This window comes from Elephas maximus, chromosome 1, assembly GCF_024166365.1.
Source record: "Elephas maximus indicus isolate mEleMax1 chromosome 1, mEleMax1 primary haplotype, whole genome shotgun sequence".
NCBI lineage: Eukaryota > Metazoa > Chordata > Mammalia > Proboscidea > Elephantidae > Elephas > Elephas maximus.
Window position 1 is genome coordinate 30604021 of NC_064819.1, and position 15464 is coordinate 30619484.

Sequence of the window (15464 nt, forward strand, 5' to 3'; positions counted from 1 at the left end):
GCATTTGTCAAAACTCATAGAACTACACAACACAAAGAGTGAACCCTAGTGTAAACAATGGACTTCAGTTCGTCAATTGTAAGAAGCGTACCACACTAATGCAAGATGTCAATACTAGGAGACACTGTGCAAGGGGGGGAGGGGATATATGGGAACTATCTGTATTTTTGCACAATTTTTCTTTAAACTTAAAACTATTCTAAAAAATAAAGCTTTTTTTTTTTTTTTTAATGTTCTGCTCAAATTTCTGCCCTGGGAAGTGTTTCTTTTCCCCGTTCTCCCTCAGAGCCAAAAGCCTGATGTACTTTTGGGGTACATACAGAAAGGTACTGCTCTGTCATCCCCTTGTTTTTCTCCATGTCACTACTTTCTTCTCTCTTCCCAGGACTCTCCACCATCAACTCTAGCTCCCTTCTGCCCCCAGCAACCCCAGCAACCAGACACTCCAGAGCTGGAGAAATAAGCTGAAGCCTCCTAGAGAGCATTCAGGAGACTCCGTAACCAAGAGCATGGGGCCTGGGCAGGGGAAGAGGCTGCATTCTCCCAGTGCCTTTGGGTCTTCTTCACCATCTCCTGCTCCCTTCCTCTACCATCTCTGAGAGCCATGACTGGAAGGCCTCACACCAAGGCAACGTCCACTCCAGCCCCGGCTTTGCTGCCTTTTGGCCCATTCTTCTCAGTCCTTTCTCCAGGTCCTCGTATTCTCCTTTAGGTCCTTGTACCTAGTATCCCTGTTTGTTAAGATTTATTTGTTTATCCTCACTCTGCACCAAAAGTTCCTTCACCCCACTCCTGCTCCTAAGCTAAGCAAAATAAATAATAGGTATTTCTGTGCTTGACGTTCTTAGTGGTTAAGGTGATAAGTTTGCAAGAGTTGCAGACGTGACACCTCAACACACAGATGCATGAAGAAAACGTAGCTTGTTTTCTTCTATAACTGATCTTATCTTACTAAGGAGTCTTCACCCAGCTTCCCATCCCAGTGCCGTCGAGTGTTAATGGATCTTGTCAATAAATAGTATCTCATCTCTTCCCTTTAAAGGATTTCTTTCAGATGACTCAGCCTCTCTCAGATCAATTCTTTCTTTTGGTCTTTCTCCCTCTTGCCTTATTCGTACCCATGATGGTGTCTGGATGGAGGGGGTGAGAGGAGGGTAGGTGCACACATGACCTGTACTGATAAGAGAGAAGGTTTGGGTCTGTGCCCTCTACTTCAGATCCTCGCTCATCTTTGCTGTGTGGTGTGTGTTCTGGGTTCTGAGTCCTTGTACTGTTATCCCCTGAGGTGTGAACCTATGTTATGCTCCTTGATGAGTCAAAGGACTAGTGGTCCTCCCTGGCTAACTTAATCCTACCTTGACTCTTACTTGTTCTGGAGAGCCCTGGAAATTTCATTCTCCATTTGGCCCCTGGTACAGGTGAATGCCTAAGTCTATTAGGAAATATTGAATACCAGCTCTGAACCAATACTCATTCCACCCACAAGAATTACACACTCAGCAACATCTGATAATAAATAGAAGTTTGAGTTTTGATATTAGTTCATCTCAAGATAGATTCAGTGGGATCCCAAACCCACTCTATAATCTCATCTCCAGTTCCTGAGGGTACTGTTGGAATAGATATCCTGAGCAACTGGAAGGTTTCCTACACTGGATCTCTGACCATGATGTATGAGTTAGCTTGGTCACAAGGGTCAAATACACCAGATAGGCTTCACAGAAGAATGGAGGTGACAGAGGAGACTACCAGTGAACTTGCAGACGGATGAGTAGAAATAATCCAAACTGAAGAACAAAGAGGAAAAATATGGGGGGGGGGTGGGGATGAAGGGAACCTCAAGGAGACAACATCGAAAGATCTAACACACTTCAAATTGGAGTCCTGGAGGTAGCGGAGAGAAAGGATGAGGCAGAAAAAAAAAAATTGAAGAAATAATGGCCACAATTTTTCAAACTGGTAAAAGGCATATATTTACAGACTCAAGAAGTTCAGCAAACTGCAAACAGAATACAAAGAAAACCATCCAGGCACATGATAGCATACTTCTGAAAACCAAAGAAAAAGAAGAAACCTTGAAAGCAGACAGAGAAAAATTACAAATTGCATACAGAGGAATAATGATTCAAAATACCGCTGACTTCTTTTCAGAGACAATGAAGCTCAGAAGATAGAAAAATGACCTTCTTAAAGTGCTGGAGAAAAAATAGTGTCAACCGAGAATTCTTCATCCAATGGAAGTATAGTCTAAGAATGAAGGCAAAGTAAGACTTCAGAATGAAGAAAACTGAGAGAATTTGTTAGCAGCAGACCTGTGCTCACAAATACACAGGAAGGTCTTCAGATTTAAAGAAATAGAACTAGGTGAGAGAAAAGAAGAAACAAAAAGATTTTTTTTTTAGAAAAAATAGATGGAAATGTATATTTTTAGGAAGGAATGAAGAGCATGAAAATTTGTAAAAATGTGGATAAATATAAAAGACTGTTCCTCTTAATTACTTTAAAATACACAATTGTAACATAGTACTGTGGGGTATTTAATGTATGTAGGTGCAGTATCTATGAAAACTATAATATAAAGATGATGTGAGGGATAAACGGGCATGTCTGAGTATAGAAAGAGTTTCAAGGTTTTTATATTGTACGTGAAGTGATATATTAACTCTAGACTGTGAAAAGTTAAAACTATATATTATATGCCTTATAGCAACCACTAAAAGTATATGAAAAGTGCTAGAGCTAAAAAGCTATCAAAAATATATTTTGGAATTTGGTCAGATATTTTAAACATCATGAAGGAGAATAATCTGTTTAACCTATTAAACAAAAGTTATAAAAGAATATACGAGAGACTACTAGCCTTTTCATATTAAAAATAAAAATTATAACAAAACTTCTTTTAAAGCCATCAGGTAAATTACCACGGAATTAAAAAAAAATTCAAGTCATCAAAAAGAAGAGAGAAACAACAAAAAGAGACAATGAGCAGAAAATAAACAGTAAATCTAAGTCCAACTATACTTAAAATACCATTAAATTTTAATGTATTAACATTTCAATTAAAAGACAGCAATTGTCAGAATAGATTATTAGCAAAAAAAAGATTCAACTATATTCTGTCCACTAGGAACACACTTGAATTACAAAGACATAGACTAAAAGTGAATGGATATAAAAGGGTGTGTGTGTGTGTGTACATAAATATCATAAATACGTACACAGCTAATAACAGAGCTTCAAAACACAATAAGCAAAATTGAGAGAGTTAAGGGAAAAATGCACAAATCCATAATCATAGTTGGGGATTTGAACACCCATCTCATCCCAATAGTGGTACCTGGACAAGATAGCCCATTACTTGCTGCTACTTGGTTCCCTGGAGCTATGCAGGTTCCCGTTCTTATCAGCCTGGTTCTTCAGATTTACCTCCTTTCAAACATTCTCTTTTAAGTTACCAGTCATTTTCTGCTTCTTACAACCCCAAGCCCCCCAATAGTGTTTTTCTTAACAAGATATAATGAACTTTCTTACATGACAACAAATACGGATATACTTCAAATTTTTGACTACATCCCTTTGGATAGGTGTTTTCCATTGTTTCCTTCTTTTAAGCATAACAATGAACATCCTCTATATAACTATGAGGGAAGTTACCTGGTTACTTGCTTAGGAATTATCTAAAGATTAATTGCTGTGATAAAAGATATGTACACCTGTAATTGTGATGCATATTGCCAAATATCCCTCCAGTAATGTAGCAATCTATATCCCCATCATCAGTAAGCCAAGGTACTTGTTTTCTTACTCTTTCCCATACGGAGTGCTTTATGATCAGGCAAAAAAAGAAAGAAGAAAGGAAGGAAGGGAAAGAAAGAAAAAAGAAAGGAAGGATGAGAGAAGGAAGGAAGGAAGAGGTATCATGTTGATTTTATTTGTATTCACTTCCTTACCAGTGAGATTTAATACCTTGAATTTCAAATGTTTCTTGGGCATTTACAGATTTTCCTGGGTGACTAGCCACTTTATGTCCTTTGCCCGTTTTCCTACTGAGGTCTTCATTTTTAACTTTTTGATTCGTAGATCTTTCTATGGTAAGGAGCTTAATGCTTTGTGACATACAGGGTAGAACTTGACAGTTTATCGTTTTCTTTTGAAATTTGTTTTCCTTAACCATAATTTTAATATGTAAATAAATACTGTATTAATCAGAATGTTTACTTTTATTAATAAATTTTAAACTTCTAATTTCTAAATATAGGGTCTTAGTTACCTAGTGTTGCTGAAACAGAAATAAATGGATGGCTTTAACAAGCAGAAATTTATTTTCTCACAGTTTAGGAAGCTGGAAGTCTGAATTCAGAACTAGGGGAAGGTTTTCTTTCTCTGTCAGCTCTGGAGGAAGGTCCTTGTCTCTTCAGCTTCTGCTTCCTTGGAGATTCCCATGTGTCCTGGTATCTATTTACCTTATCTCTGCTTGCGTGTTTAATCTCTTATATCTCAAAAGAGATTGACTGAGGATACACCCTATACTAATCCACCTCATTAACATAAAGACAAACCATTCCCAGTGGGGTTATAACCACAGGCTCGGAGGTTAAAATTAACAAAGCACATACATTTTCAGAGGACACAGTTCAGTCCATAACATATGGTTATTTCACTTCTTTATCTTTATAGTTACTCGATGGCAGCGGGGGTTTTAGTAATGATCTGGTATCATTTTAGTAGAAATAGGAACAAGTTCAGGATCGTAGGAATTTAGCAAGGAGCCTTAATAACAACAATAGTAAAAATTATTAGAAATCACTGCCATTTACTGAGTATTTACTACGTACCAGACACTTTACAATACATTGTCCTATTTAATCCTTACGACAGACTTAAGAAGTAATTATTATTTCCAGTCTACAGATCAGGAAACCAGGTTCAAGAAGACAAAGTAACTAGCTCATAGTTACGTGCTGGAGTTGAGGTTCAAACATTTTTGCTGTGCACAAACTCCGGACTTTGTAAGCAAATGGATCAGCCTGGTTCCACATCTTGGCTCTGCTACAGTGGCTGCTAGATGTGTTACTTGGTGCGCGTCCCTTCACACCTCTGAGCCTCAACTTCCCCTGTAAAACTGGTTCAATAATATCTCCCTCAGAAATTTAAACGAGAAAAAAAAAATGTAACGTGCTTGGCACAGAGAGACACTCAATATGAGAGTAGGTCCACCACCCCTTTTTGCTGGAGCACCTTAACTCTTTCGACCCCTGTCTCTCTGTAGGGCTGAGAGCATAAACCAATCACCTGTGGGACAGCTGCCTGCAGTGAGGTTCAGAGGTTGGAAGCCCACACCCAGCCGATTTAAGCAGGATTTAATTAGGAAACAAAGTGAGGTGAATGAAGTGCCACCTCTTAGAGAGGTCCCACCCTTGAGAGTGACTCACCTTGTTTCCAGTTTTCCCAGTAATGGTGCAAGGCAAGCAGGGAGGTATGCCTTGTATGGAAAGGGCTGACCAGGGGATCTCCACACGGCTCAGGAGCAGCTGCTTTTGCTTGTGAGGACAGCCTCAGAGGTTGCTGCTCATCACCAGCTCTCCTTGTTGACCCCAACAACACATCGAGCTCAGTCATGGGCACCCTCCTGGGACATCTGATGCCAGGAATGTTCTTCCTCTTCTATTCACTCTACTATTCAGTGCTGGTGTCCCTGGCCCTGCTACGGGAACAGAGGTTTCTCAAACTCCCTCTGCCCCCAAGAGAGAAGCGAAGGCAGAGGTGGTGGCAGCTTGTGCCTCTGGAAGGGGTGGTGAAGGTGGTCATCACCACAACTGGCATCGTAGCTGAGTTCTTCTATCCTCCAGGGGTAAACCGGCTGATGATGGTCGACTGGGAGGACCCCCAGCGGCCGTTCCTGTTCAAGGACAACTGGCAACACATCACCATGTATGGATTCTTTCTGTTCAGTGGCGTGGTGGACATTGTGAGCCAGTCATGTCAGGCATGGCAGAAGATGAAGCTCGAGAGAGCAGCCGAGGCCCTGGCCTTCCATGTGCTGGTGCTGCTGATGGCCACCCACATTGAGAACAAAAGCGCCCTGGAGATCCGAGTGCACGTCCTATTTATGGTGCCTACCTTCCTGGTGGCCCTGGTGCTTACCATTGAGATCTGGGTCCCTGACCAGCCCCCACTCTGGGTGCTCAAAACCTGGATGGGGCTGGTGCTCAGCAACTGGATGCTGCAGCTCTGTGTCATAATGTATGCCCCTCCCTCCGGACAGCCTTGGCGTGCAGACAGCCCCATGGACCTCGCCTTCCTCACCATCTTCTTCTGCTGGCACCTGGCCTTAGGGGCTGCTGTGCTGGCTGCGGTCTATGCCCTCTGCAGCCTCTGGCACCGCCGCGGCTCCTCCTGCATAGAGGTCCCGTGTACCAGGTACCAGCCATGCCCCACGGACCCCAGCAATGAAGACCTAGAGAAGCTCAGGGCAGAGGCTATGCTGTAGGGTCTGGGTGTCTAGGTAGAGAAACTGTCTTTGTGCTATGCCTTTTGTAATGAGAGTTTTGAGGATACCCACTGGGTGCTGAATGTGGAAATGCCCTGGGGTTCAAAGTGTGATTTCCCAGCCCAGGAGCCGTCTCCCTTGCTCCCAAATAAACCTTCCAGCCCTAGGATGGCTTCTTACCTATTGCTCTGTTCTCTCCAGGTCTGTCTCTTTCCCGTCTCGTTATTCAGTGTGGTGCCCAGCCATGCACATGTATGAAGAGAGGGCAGGATTACTGCTTTTCTCTGACAGGCTTTGAGAGGCAAGAGGAAGAAATGAACGGAGGAAGTGGAGAGATGTGAAGGAGGGTCAGTGGGGGCTTGGGGAGGGCTGTTGTCTGTCTTCACAGGATGGGACTAGTGCCGGCAGTGCTTCAGTGCGTGAAAGAGAGGAGGCCCATTTCTGTACAGTGGTGAAGACTTCTGTCTCCTTCACTTATTTGTTTATTATTATTATTCACTGTAAGTGCTGCAGGATGAAGAACTTGTTTTTTAAAACCTAAACTGAACGAGGTTACTTCTGCCTCTGAGAGGGGAAGAGTGTGTGTGTTGGCGGGCGGGGGGTGAGGGGAGTGGCAGTCAGTTTAGCAGGGACTCAAGTCTGGGGAGAAAAGAGATCAGGGACAAATTCCCAAAAGTGGAGAAGTTGTAAGAAACGAGGATGCTTAAATATAAGCTGAAGGTATTTTTGCCGTGAGATAAAACCACTCCCTTGTTCCAATTCTTTCAGGAAAGCCTACTGCACATACAGGTGTCGTGTGCATGATTCTGGGGGAAATCAGAGAAAGCACCCAGGTCTGGGTTGGTGGAATGACCTGCCATGAAATGTGGGGTACAAATACTGCAGGTGGCTACCACATTGAGAACAAGGGCCCCTGGAGATTCAAGGGCAGGGCCTGCTGGTGCCCACCTTCCTGGTGACCCCAAGGCTTTGGGAGGAAACTTATGTTCCCCCAACTAGTGGGAACAGGCCCTGCATTGCGCCACCATCGTGTCGCCCAAGCTGCATCAACAAAGTGCGGTGGATCACAGAGAAGTTGGATGATGAAAGAAGAGGGAGAAAGGAATACACTCAGCACAGGGCCTTCTGCCTAAGTCACATCCATCTGCTCAGCACAGGGCCTTCTCCCCAAGTCCCACCCGGTGGCTCAGCACAGGGCCTTCTCCCTAAGTCCCACCCGGTGGCTCAGCACAGTGCCTTCTCCCTAAGTCCCACCCGGTGGCTCAGCACAGGGCCTTCTCCCTAGGTCTCACCCAGCCGCGGAGGAGTTGACCAACACCTTGATGAAGTGGGACAGGAAGTAAACTCTAGTGCCGCACTGAGCATTGTCTGTAGTTTGATGAGTGGACATTATACAGTTAGCTATTCCGCTCATTTGTCCTGATTACTGAGTGCCTACCACAGGCCAAAGGAGCCCTGGTGGCGCAGTGTTTAAGCACTCGACTGCTAACCACGGGAAAGAGTAGGTGCAGGAAGCGAGGCTCCAGCAGCTTGCTGCGCCCTTTCCCACGCTGGCCTGACTGGTGGCCGCCCTTACCTTGGGGCTCAGAAGTTAACAGCCGTGACTGGGGAACTGAGGAGGGAGGTGAATGCATCCTTAATGAATTGCTTAATTCATTCACTCATTCATGCATGCAATGGGTATTTATCTAATAAACTGTTGGAAGGCTCAGCGAACAAAGCAAAGGTCCCTCAGGGACGTGGGGTGGGGGGGGGCGGGTAAATAGAAAATAAACAACGAACTTAATAATTTGTTTATGCTTAGCCTTAAGTAATCTAAACTTTAGGAGCATTGGTGGTGCAATTGTTAAGCAGTTAGCTGCTAACTGAAAGGTCGGCGCAATGCTCCATAGGAGAAAGGACCTGGCCGTCTGCTCCCGTAAAGATCACAGCCTAGGGAATTCCATGGGGCAGTTCTACTCCGTCGGTAGGGTTGCTATGAGTTGGAATCACTGCAAAGCAGACAAAAACAACAACTCTAAGCTACCTCCTTCCGCACAGTAATAAAAGCAAAACTTCTTAGTCAAATTGTTCTCCAACACACACCAGGGAAACCATCAAAAGTATTGGACATTGAGAGGGTGTGGAAAGGAAGTCCCAGGCGGCAGAGAAACAGAATGCTTACACGAGCTGCTGATGTTTAAAAAGGAAGAAAGGATGACCGTTGCATTCCACATGGTCATGAAGATATTTTTGTCCATTCATTTGAAACAGTCTCTGGCCAGATGGTTGAGATGCCAGATGTGCCAACTGACAGTCGGAAAAGCACCCACCTGAAAAACAGATGATGGGGTGCACGCGCGTCTGAAATGGGAATGGCAACATGATGTGACAATTGTGGGTGTTAGCTGCCGTTGAGTCGATTCCAACTCATGGCCACCCCAGATGTGTAGAGAGTGTGGGTTTTCAAGGCTGTGACCTTTCAGAAGCAGATCACAAAGCCTGTCTTCCGAAGTGCCTCTGGATGAGTTTGAACTGCCAACCTTTTGGCTAGTAGTCCAGCGCTTAACTGTTTGCACCACCCAGGGACTCCTTATATGACAGTTGTACCCAATATGTCCAAGCAGAAACAGGGACAAAAAGAATCCAAACCAAAGCACTGGAGCAAGAGAGGATCAACTAGGAGGCAGGTCCTTGCCAGTCATTTTTTTTAAGCTGCAAAGCAGAATAGTTTGCTCTGTATTTGGTTAGAGAGCAATTCTGAGAGGCAGGGTAATTTGACACTCCCCACTGATAAGTGGCACAACCGTGCTGTGCTTACACTTACACACAGGATTTACGTAACACAGAGATATAATAACATACCTGTGATTTACTTGTAGGTAGGGTCATGTTTGCAAAATCTCTATCGACGATTCTACCAGACTCAATGTCCCCTTTTTCTAACAAATGTTTTGTAAAGTCCTTTAACTATCCTAAAATGAAATCCACAGACAACAAAATCTACCTGTGTACACAACTGCAGACCACCGCTGTAGTATCTGCCAATGCACTCCAGCCAAAGACCCCATGAACACATCTGCAGCTGGACAAGTTGGGTTTATTGCTGGTTGCATGGAGGGAAAGCTCCCATCACAGGGAACTGTGGGGCTTCTGAGCATGAGGGTGTTAGAAGAACTTAGAGGATTTAGGTCTGTGTTAGGTGATTCACGGAAGCCGTGTTTTGCTTTGATTCGGTTGCTTTCCAGGAGTCTGGGGGTAGTTCTCTGATGCTGTATTTTAGTAAATTTTGCCTAGAAGGAGGAGAGGCTACAGCTATCATCGTAAAGAAGCAGCTGCCACTCTTGTTAGCCAGAATAAGGGGATGCTTCGTCATCTCTGTGGTTTGGACAAGGTCCGTGTTGTGTCTGTGTTCAGACACCACTGTGGAGTGCTCTGGTTTTTGATGAGATCCATCCTAGTCAGAGTGGCCTTGCCTGATGCTGGTGTTCTGCGAAATTGTTTACGTGCGTCAGGAGAACGCCACGCTCCAGCTGCGCCAGGCCAGCACCCAGATGTCCGCGGCTGCTTCTGTCCTTCTCATATCCTAACTGTCATGAAAAGGAGACATAAAAACGATTCGTAATGAAACACCAAGCTGCAGTACGACTACCCTAGAACCCAAAATAGAGTCAGATGCTGAGTCTCTTTACGTGGGTCAGTTTGGATTTAAAAGAATTCTGGATGTTATTTCTCTTTACAAGCACAATAGAAAACTGAAGGAGATTCTAGTGGGCATTGGAATGAAACTGGTGATTATATAATAATACAGCAGGCTCACTGGTATACGATGAGAGAAAGAAGGAATAACCTTAATAGAAACAAGAATAACGTGTCAAGCAAATCACAGGCGGTCAGAAAGGAAAATAAGGAACATAATATTCTCGTAATAGCGTCTGGCCTCGTTTGTAACAGCAGCGTCAAAAAAATTCTTTCTGTTATGACATGGAACAAGGCAATGATGAAATACCTCAGATATCATATCTCCCATCTGTCTTAGAATTTCAACACTCGCTCAAGGAATGCATTCATTCGGATACTTCGAAAGACCTTGGAGACCAAAGACAATAAGCTTACAAGGTAATTCGTATTTGCATATAATGAGATTCGCTCCAGGCCACCCACACCACCCCACCCCACCCCACCCCACAGCGGGTTCTCAAACTGAGCCTCTAACGGAGGCCGATTAAGGGATTATAACATTCAGCCTGTATGGGCGGGCACTAGGATTAGCAATAATGTTTGTGACACCCTTGGCTGGTGGTGTTTCAAAAGCTACCCATTGTCTTCATTTTGGTTTGTGCAAGCACTCAGGCATGCACACAAACATTCAAAAACAGGTGAAGAGAGACAGTGAACATCTGTGTGAGTCTCCACAGTTGCATGGAAAGTGCCTGGTTGAACATGTGTGATTGTTTGCAGGAGAATCCCAGACCACACACCTGTAGGCATCAGGCAATACAGGCCTGGCACTGGGAAAGGGTGGGAGGAGGGAAGGGCAGAGTGGCCAGTAACTGCCCTGGAACTTGCTCAGGTAAATATATGTTTGTTGTGTACAACACACTTCAATATTCCTACTTTTGTACTTTTTGTGATAGCACCTGCCAGCGTAGAGTCAATTCCAACTCGTAGTGACCCTATAGTACAGACTTCCTAAAAAAGTTCTTTTTCTTTTTTTTTTTTTTAGCATTGCAATAATGCAACCCTACATTTGACCTGATTGAGTTTGTTCTTGTTGTCATTAGCTGCCGTGGCACTAGCCTCCAACTCATGGCAACCCCACGCCCAGCGAAACTAAACGCTGCCCAGTCCTGTGCCATCCCCATGACGAGTTGGTGATCAGGCAGTTGTGATTCATAGAGTTTTCATTGGCTGATTTTGTGAAGATAGCCAGGACTTTTTTCCTGCCGTGTCTTAGTCTGGGAGCGCCACCAAAGCCTATTTAAAGTCACAGCAACACACAAGCCTCCACTGACAGAGGGGTGGTGGCGGTACACGAGGTGCATTGACAGGGAATCAAACCCAGATCTTCCTCAGGCTTGGAAGGCAAGAAGTCTACCACCTAGCCACCATATAGCCAGACCAGTTGCTGTAGAGTTGATTCCGACTCACGGCGACCCATGTGTGTCTGAGTGGAACTCCGATCCACAGGGTTTTTGGTGTCTGATTTTTCAGAAGTAGATCGCCGGGTCTTTCTTCCAAGGAGCCTTTGTTGTTGTTTGTTAGGTGCTGTCGAGTCGGTTCCGACTCATAGTGACCCTATGTACAACAGAACAAAACACTCCCTGGTCCTGCACCATCCTCACAATCTTTGTTCTGCTTGAGCCCATTGTTGCAGCCACCGTGTCAATCCATCTTGTTAGGGTCTTCCACTTTTTCGCTGACCCTCTACTTTACCAAGCATGAGGCGCCTTTGTGTAGATTCGAACCTCCAACATTTCTGATAGCAGACCAGCGCATTAACCCTTTGCACCATCCAGGGACTCCAGAACCACCATTCAGGACCCTGTTTATTTCATCGTGGCCTGGGGAGGTGGCATTTAATTTCATTGGGTGTGGAGAACAGATGCTGGATTGGAAAGGGAAGCTGTAAAACGAGACAACACAAGAGGCTTAGAGAGGAGAGGTCTTCGAAGGTGGACCCCTTGGGACTGTAGCAAGGTAACAGTGAAAAATCCTGACAAACAGCAAAGAACCCAATAAATAAAATAGTACACAATTTCCACAAAACACTTTTCTTTGCATTGTGCTAAGCATCTAACCCAGCTAAGCATCTGGTGCTGATTTTTTTTTTTTTTTTAATGGACAACAAACTCATATTGCCAACAAATGATAGCTGAGGCTCAGTCTGTGGTACGTGCAATGACATTGGAAGAAGGGATTATTTTTTCCCGGAAATAATTTCTAAGAGCTTCAAATACTACTGTCAACACCTTTGTATACACGGTCAGTAATTCTGAAAATAAATTTCCTCTGTGGGTTTTTTTTCCCCCCCATTCTTTAGCCTTATTCATGTGAGCAGGGACGCTTCTTTATTTCACAGGAGGTTTTCATCTACTAAGCAATGAAAATTCTCTTGACAGAGCTCATTACACAACTGTTTTCACCATCTCATCAATTTTTCTTAAAACAGTATCAGAATTCAGGGGCATAAAAGAAGTCATTTTGGTTGGATTTTTTCCCTTCATCATTCCAATAGCCTCTCAATCCCTGGTAATTCAAGTTTTTTCCTACAATATTATATGGCTTGCTGTATTTTGCCATCATTTATACTATTCTGAAAGAAAAGCAGCAACTTTATCTTCTAGTCAAGCATGTTTTTTAACATTCAGTGACCGAGTTACAATTTTCAAATTTTTCCTTGAAACCTCTGAATGTATTTATAAAATATCCAATTTATCTTAATAGGGTCGTTGATTCATTTAAAAAGAGGTACAAAGAAGGCAGGTGAGGACAGATATAAGACCAAGTTTTCAATATTCAACTGAATATTGTTGACTTTTTCCCTCATATTTGACATTTTGTTGTTTTTGTTAGGTGCCATTGAGTCGGTTCCTACTCATAGCAAACTATGTGCAACAGAATGAAACACTGCCTGGCCCTGCGCCATCCTCACAGTCGTTATGCCTGAGCGCATCATTGCAGCCACTGTGGCAATCCATCTTGTTGAGGGTCTTCCTCTTTTTTGCTGACCCTCTACTTTACCAAGCTTGATGTCCTTTTCCGGGGACTGGTCCCTCCTGATAACACGTCCAAAGTATGTGAGACAAAGCCTCTCCATCTTTGATTCTAAGGAGCATTCTGGCTGTACTTCTTCCAAGACAGATTTGTTCGTTCTTCTGGCAGTCCATGGTATATTCAGTATTCTTCTCCTACACCATAATTCGAAGGCATTAATTCTTCTTCGGTCTTCCTTATTCATTGCCCAGTTTTCACATGCATATGAGGTGATTGAAAATAGCATGGCTTGGGTCAGTTGCGCCTTAATCATCAAAGTGACATCTTTGCTTTTTAACACTTTAAAGAGGTCTTTTGCAGCAGATTTGCCCAGTGCAATGTGTTGTTTGATTTCTTGACTGCTGCTTCCATGGGCGTTGATTATGGATCAAATAAAATGAAATCCTTGACAATTTCAATCTTTTCTCTCTTTATCATGGCGTTGCTTGTTGGTCCAGCTGTGAGGATTTTTGTTTTCTTTATGTTGAGGTGTAATCCATACTGAAGGATGTGGTCCTTGATCTTCATCAGTAAGTGCTTCAAGTCCTCTTTGCTTTTAGCAAGCAAGGCTGTGTCATCTGCATGACGCAGGTTGCTAATGAGTCTTCCTCCAATCCTGATGCCCCATTCTTCCTCATATAGTCCAGCTTCTCGGATTATTTGCTCAGCATACAGATTAAGTAGATATGGTGAAAGGATACAACCCAGACACACATCGTTCCTGACTTTAAACCACGCAGTATTCCCTTGTTCTATTCAAACAACTGCCTCTTGGTCTATGTACAGGTTCCAGATGAGCACAATTAAGTGTTCTGGAATTCCCATTCTTCCCAATATTATCCGTAATTTGTTATGATCCACAGAGTTGAATGCCTTTGCATAGTAAATAAAACAGAGCTAAACATCTTTCTGGTATTCTCTGCTTTCAGCCAAGATCCATCTGACATCAGCAATAATATCCTCTTCTGAATCCAGGTTAAATTTCTGGCATTTTGAAATTCTGACATTTTGTAATAGAGGCTAAATCCATATATTCCTAGGTAAGTGTGAAATCACCATGAAGATGACAGTTACGGTGCAGACTGATTTGGTGACTCAAATAATATAAGTTCCAACTAAAACACGGAACAGCCTTTCCTTGATTATATAGCCGTGTTCCTAGAGAATCCAGCACTTATTACATCTTGCCAAAAAAAAAAAAAAACAGCTTTGTATTCATTTGCAAAATGAAATGAATTCGAGGTTCAGATAATTATAAATAGGTGTCGCAGTGGTTAAGGGCTTGGCTGCTAACTGAAAGATCGGCAGTTCAAACCCACCAGCTAGCTGTTCCTTGGGAGAAAGATGTGGCAGTCTGCTTCCATAAAGATTACAGCCTTGGAAACCCTAGGGGGCAATTCTACTCTGTTCTATAGGGTCACTGTGAGTTGGAATCGACTCAACGGCAAGCGGTTTGGTTCACCTACATAATTGTAGGTTCAGTTAGATTCTAGATTCAGATAATTATAAACAGGGTTTTCTTTACATTTGAAAGTCCTGAGAAACACAGGAGAAATCTTCGTTTCTCTGCCCTGGTCCCACAAAAGGCCAGCAGTGGCCTCTATTCATTGCAAAAAGAAAAACCAAAAAAACCAAACCCACTGCTGTCAAGTGGATTCCGACTCATAGAGGCCCCATAGGACAGATTAGGGCTACCCTATAGAGTTTCCAAGGAGCACCTGGTGGATTCGAACTGCCGACCTTTTGGTTAGCACTTGACCACTACGCCACCAAGAAAGCCCATACAAATTTCCAAAATATCCCCAGGAGCAGTATCACCCTGCAGAAAACGATGGATTTTTATGAATATACAACCACACACCTGTGGTTTACAATCCAATATACCCCCGATTTACACAAAAATATAGACTCACACAAACATAATCATGGCTGTTTTAAGACTTTTATGAGACTCAGGCCCTCTTACTTCTGGAGGCCGTGCTGTAATTATATCAAGCATATTAAAATTGACCCTCATCCTACTGTAAATATAATAGTAACTAGACTTCTTATGTGCCAGGCACCATCCAAAGTATTTTACAACAACCCTCTGAATCAGTCGCTATGATTATTCCCATTTTACAGATGAGAAAACAGGCACAGAGAGGTTAAGTAACTTGCCCACAATCACACAGCTAGCAAATGGTTGTCATGAATTGAATTCTGTCCCCCCAAAAATGTGTGTATCAATTTGGCTGGG

General features: G+C 43.3%; 1 protein-coding gene across 1 annotated transcript; it reads left to right on the plus strand.

Annotated features, from left to right (window-relative positions):
* The first annotated feature begins 5617 nt into the window (after window positions 1–5617).
* On the plus strand, window positions 5618–6520 carry LOC126070558 (transmembrane epididymal protein 1A-like). Its single transcript, XM_049874839.1, has one exon. It carries the CDS (start codon window positions 5618–5620, stop codon window positions 6488–6490), a length of 873 nt encoding a protein of 290 aa, XP_049730796.1. The 3' UTR covers window positions 6491–6520.
* Window positions 6521–15464: the final 8944 nt, after the last annotated feature.

Coding starts and splice junctions, on each gene's coding strand:
- LOC126070558 (XM_049874839.1), top strand. CDS start 5,618: ATGGGCACCCTCCTGGGACATCTGATGCCAGGAATGTTCTTCCTCTTC.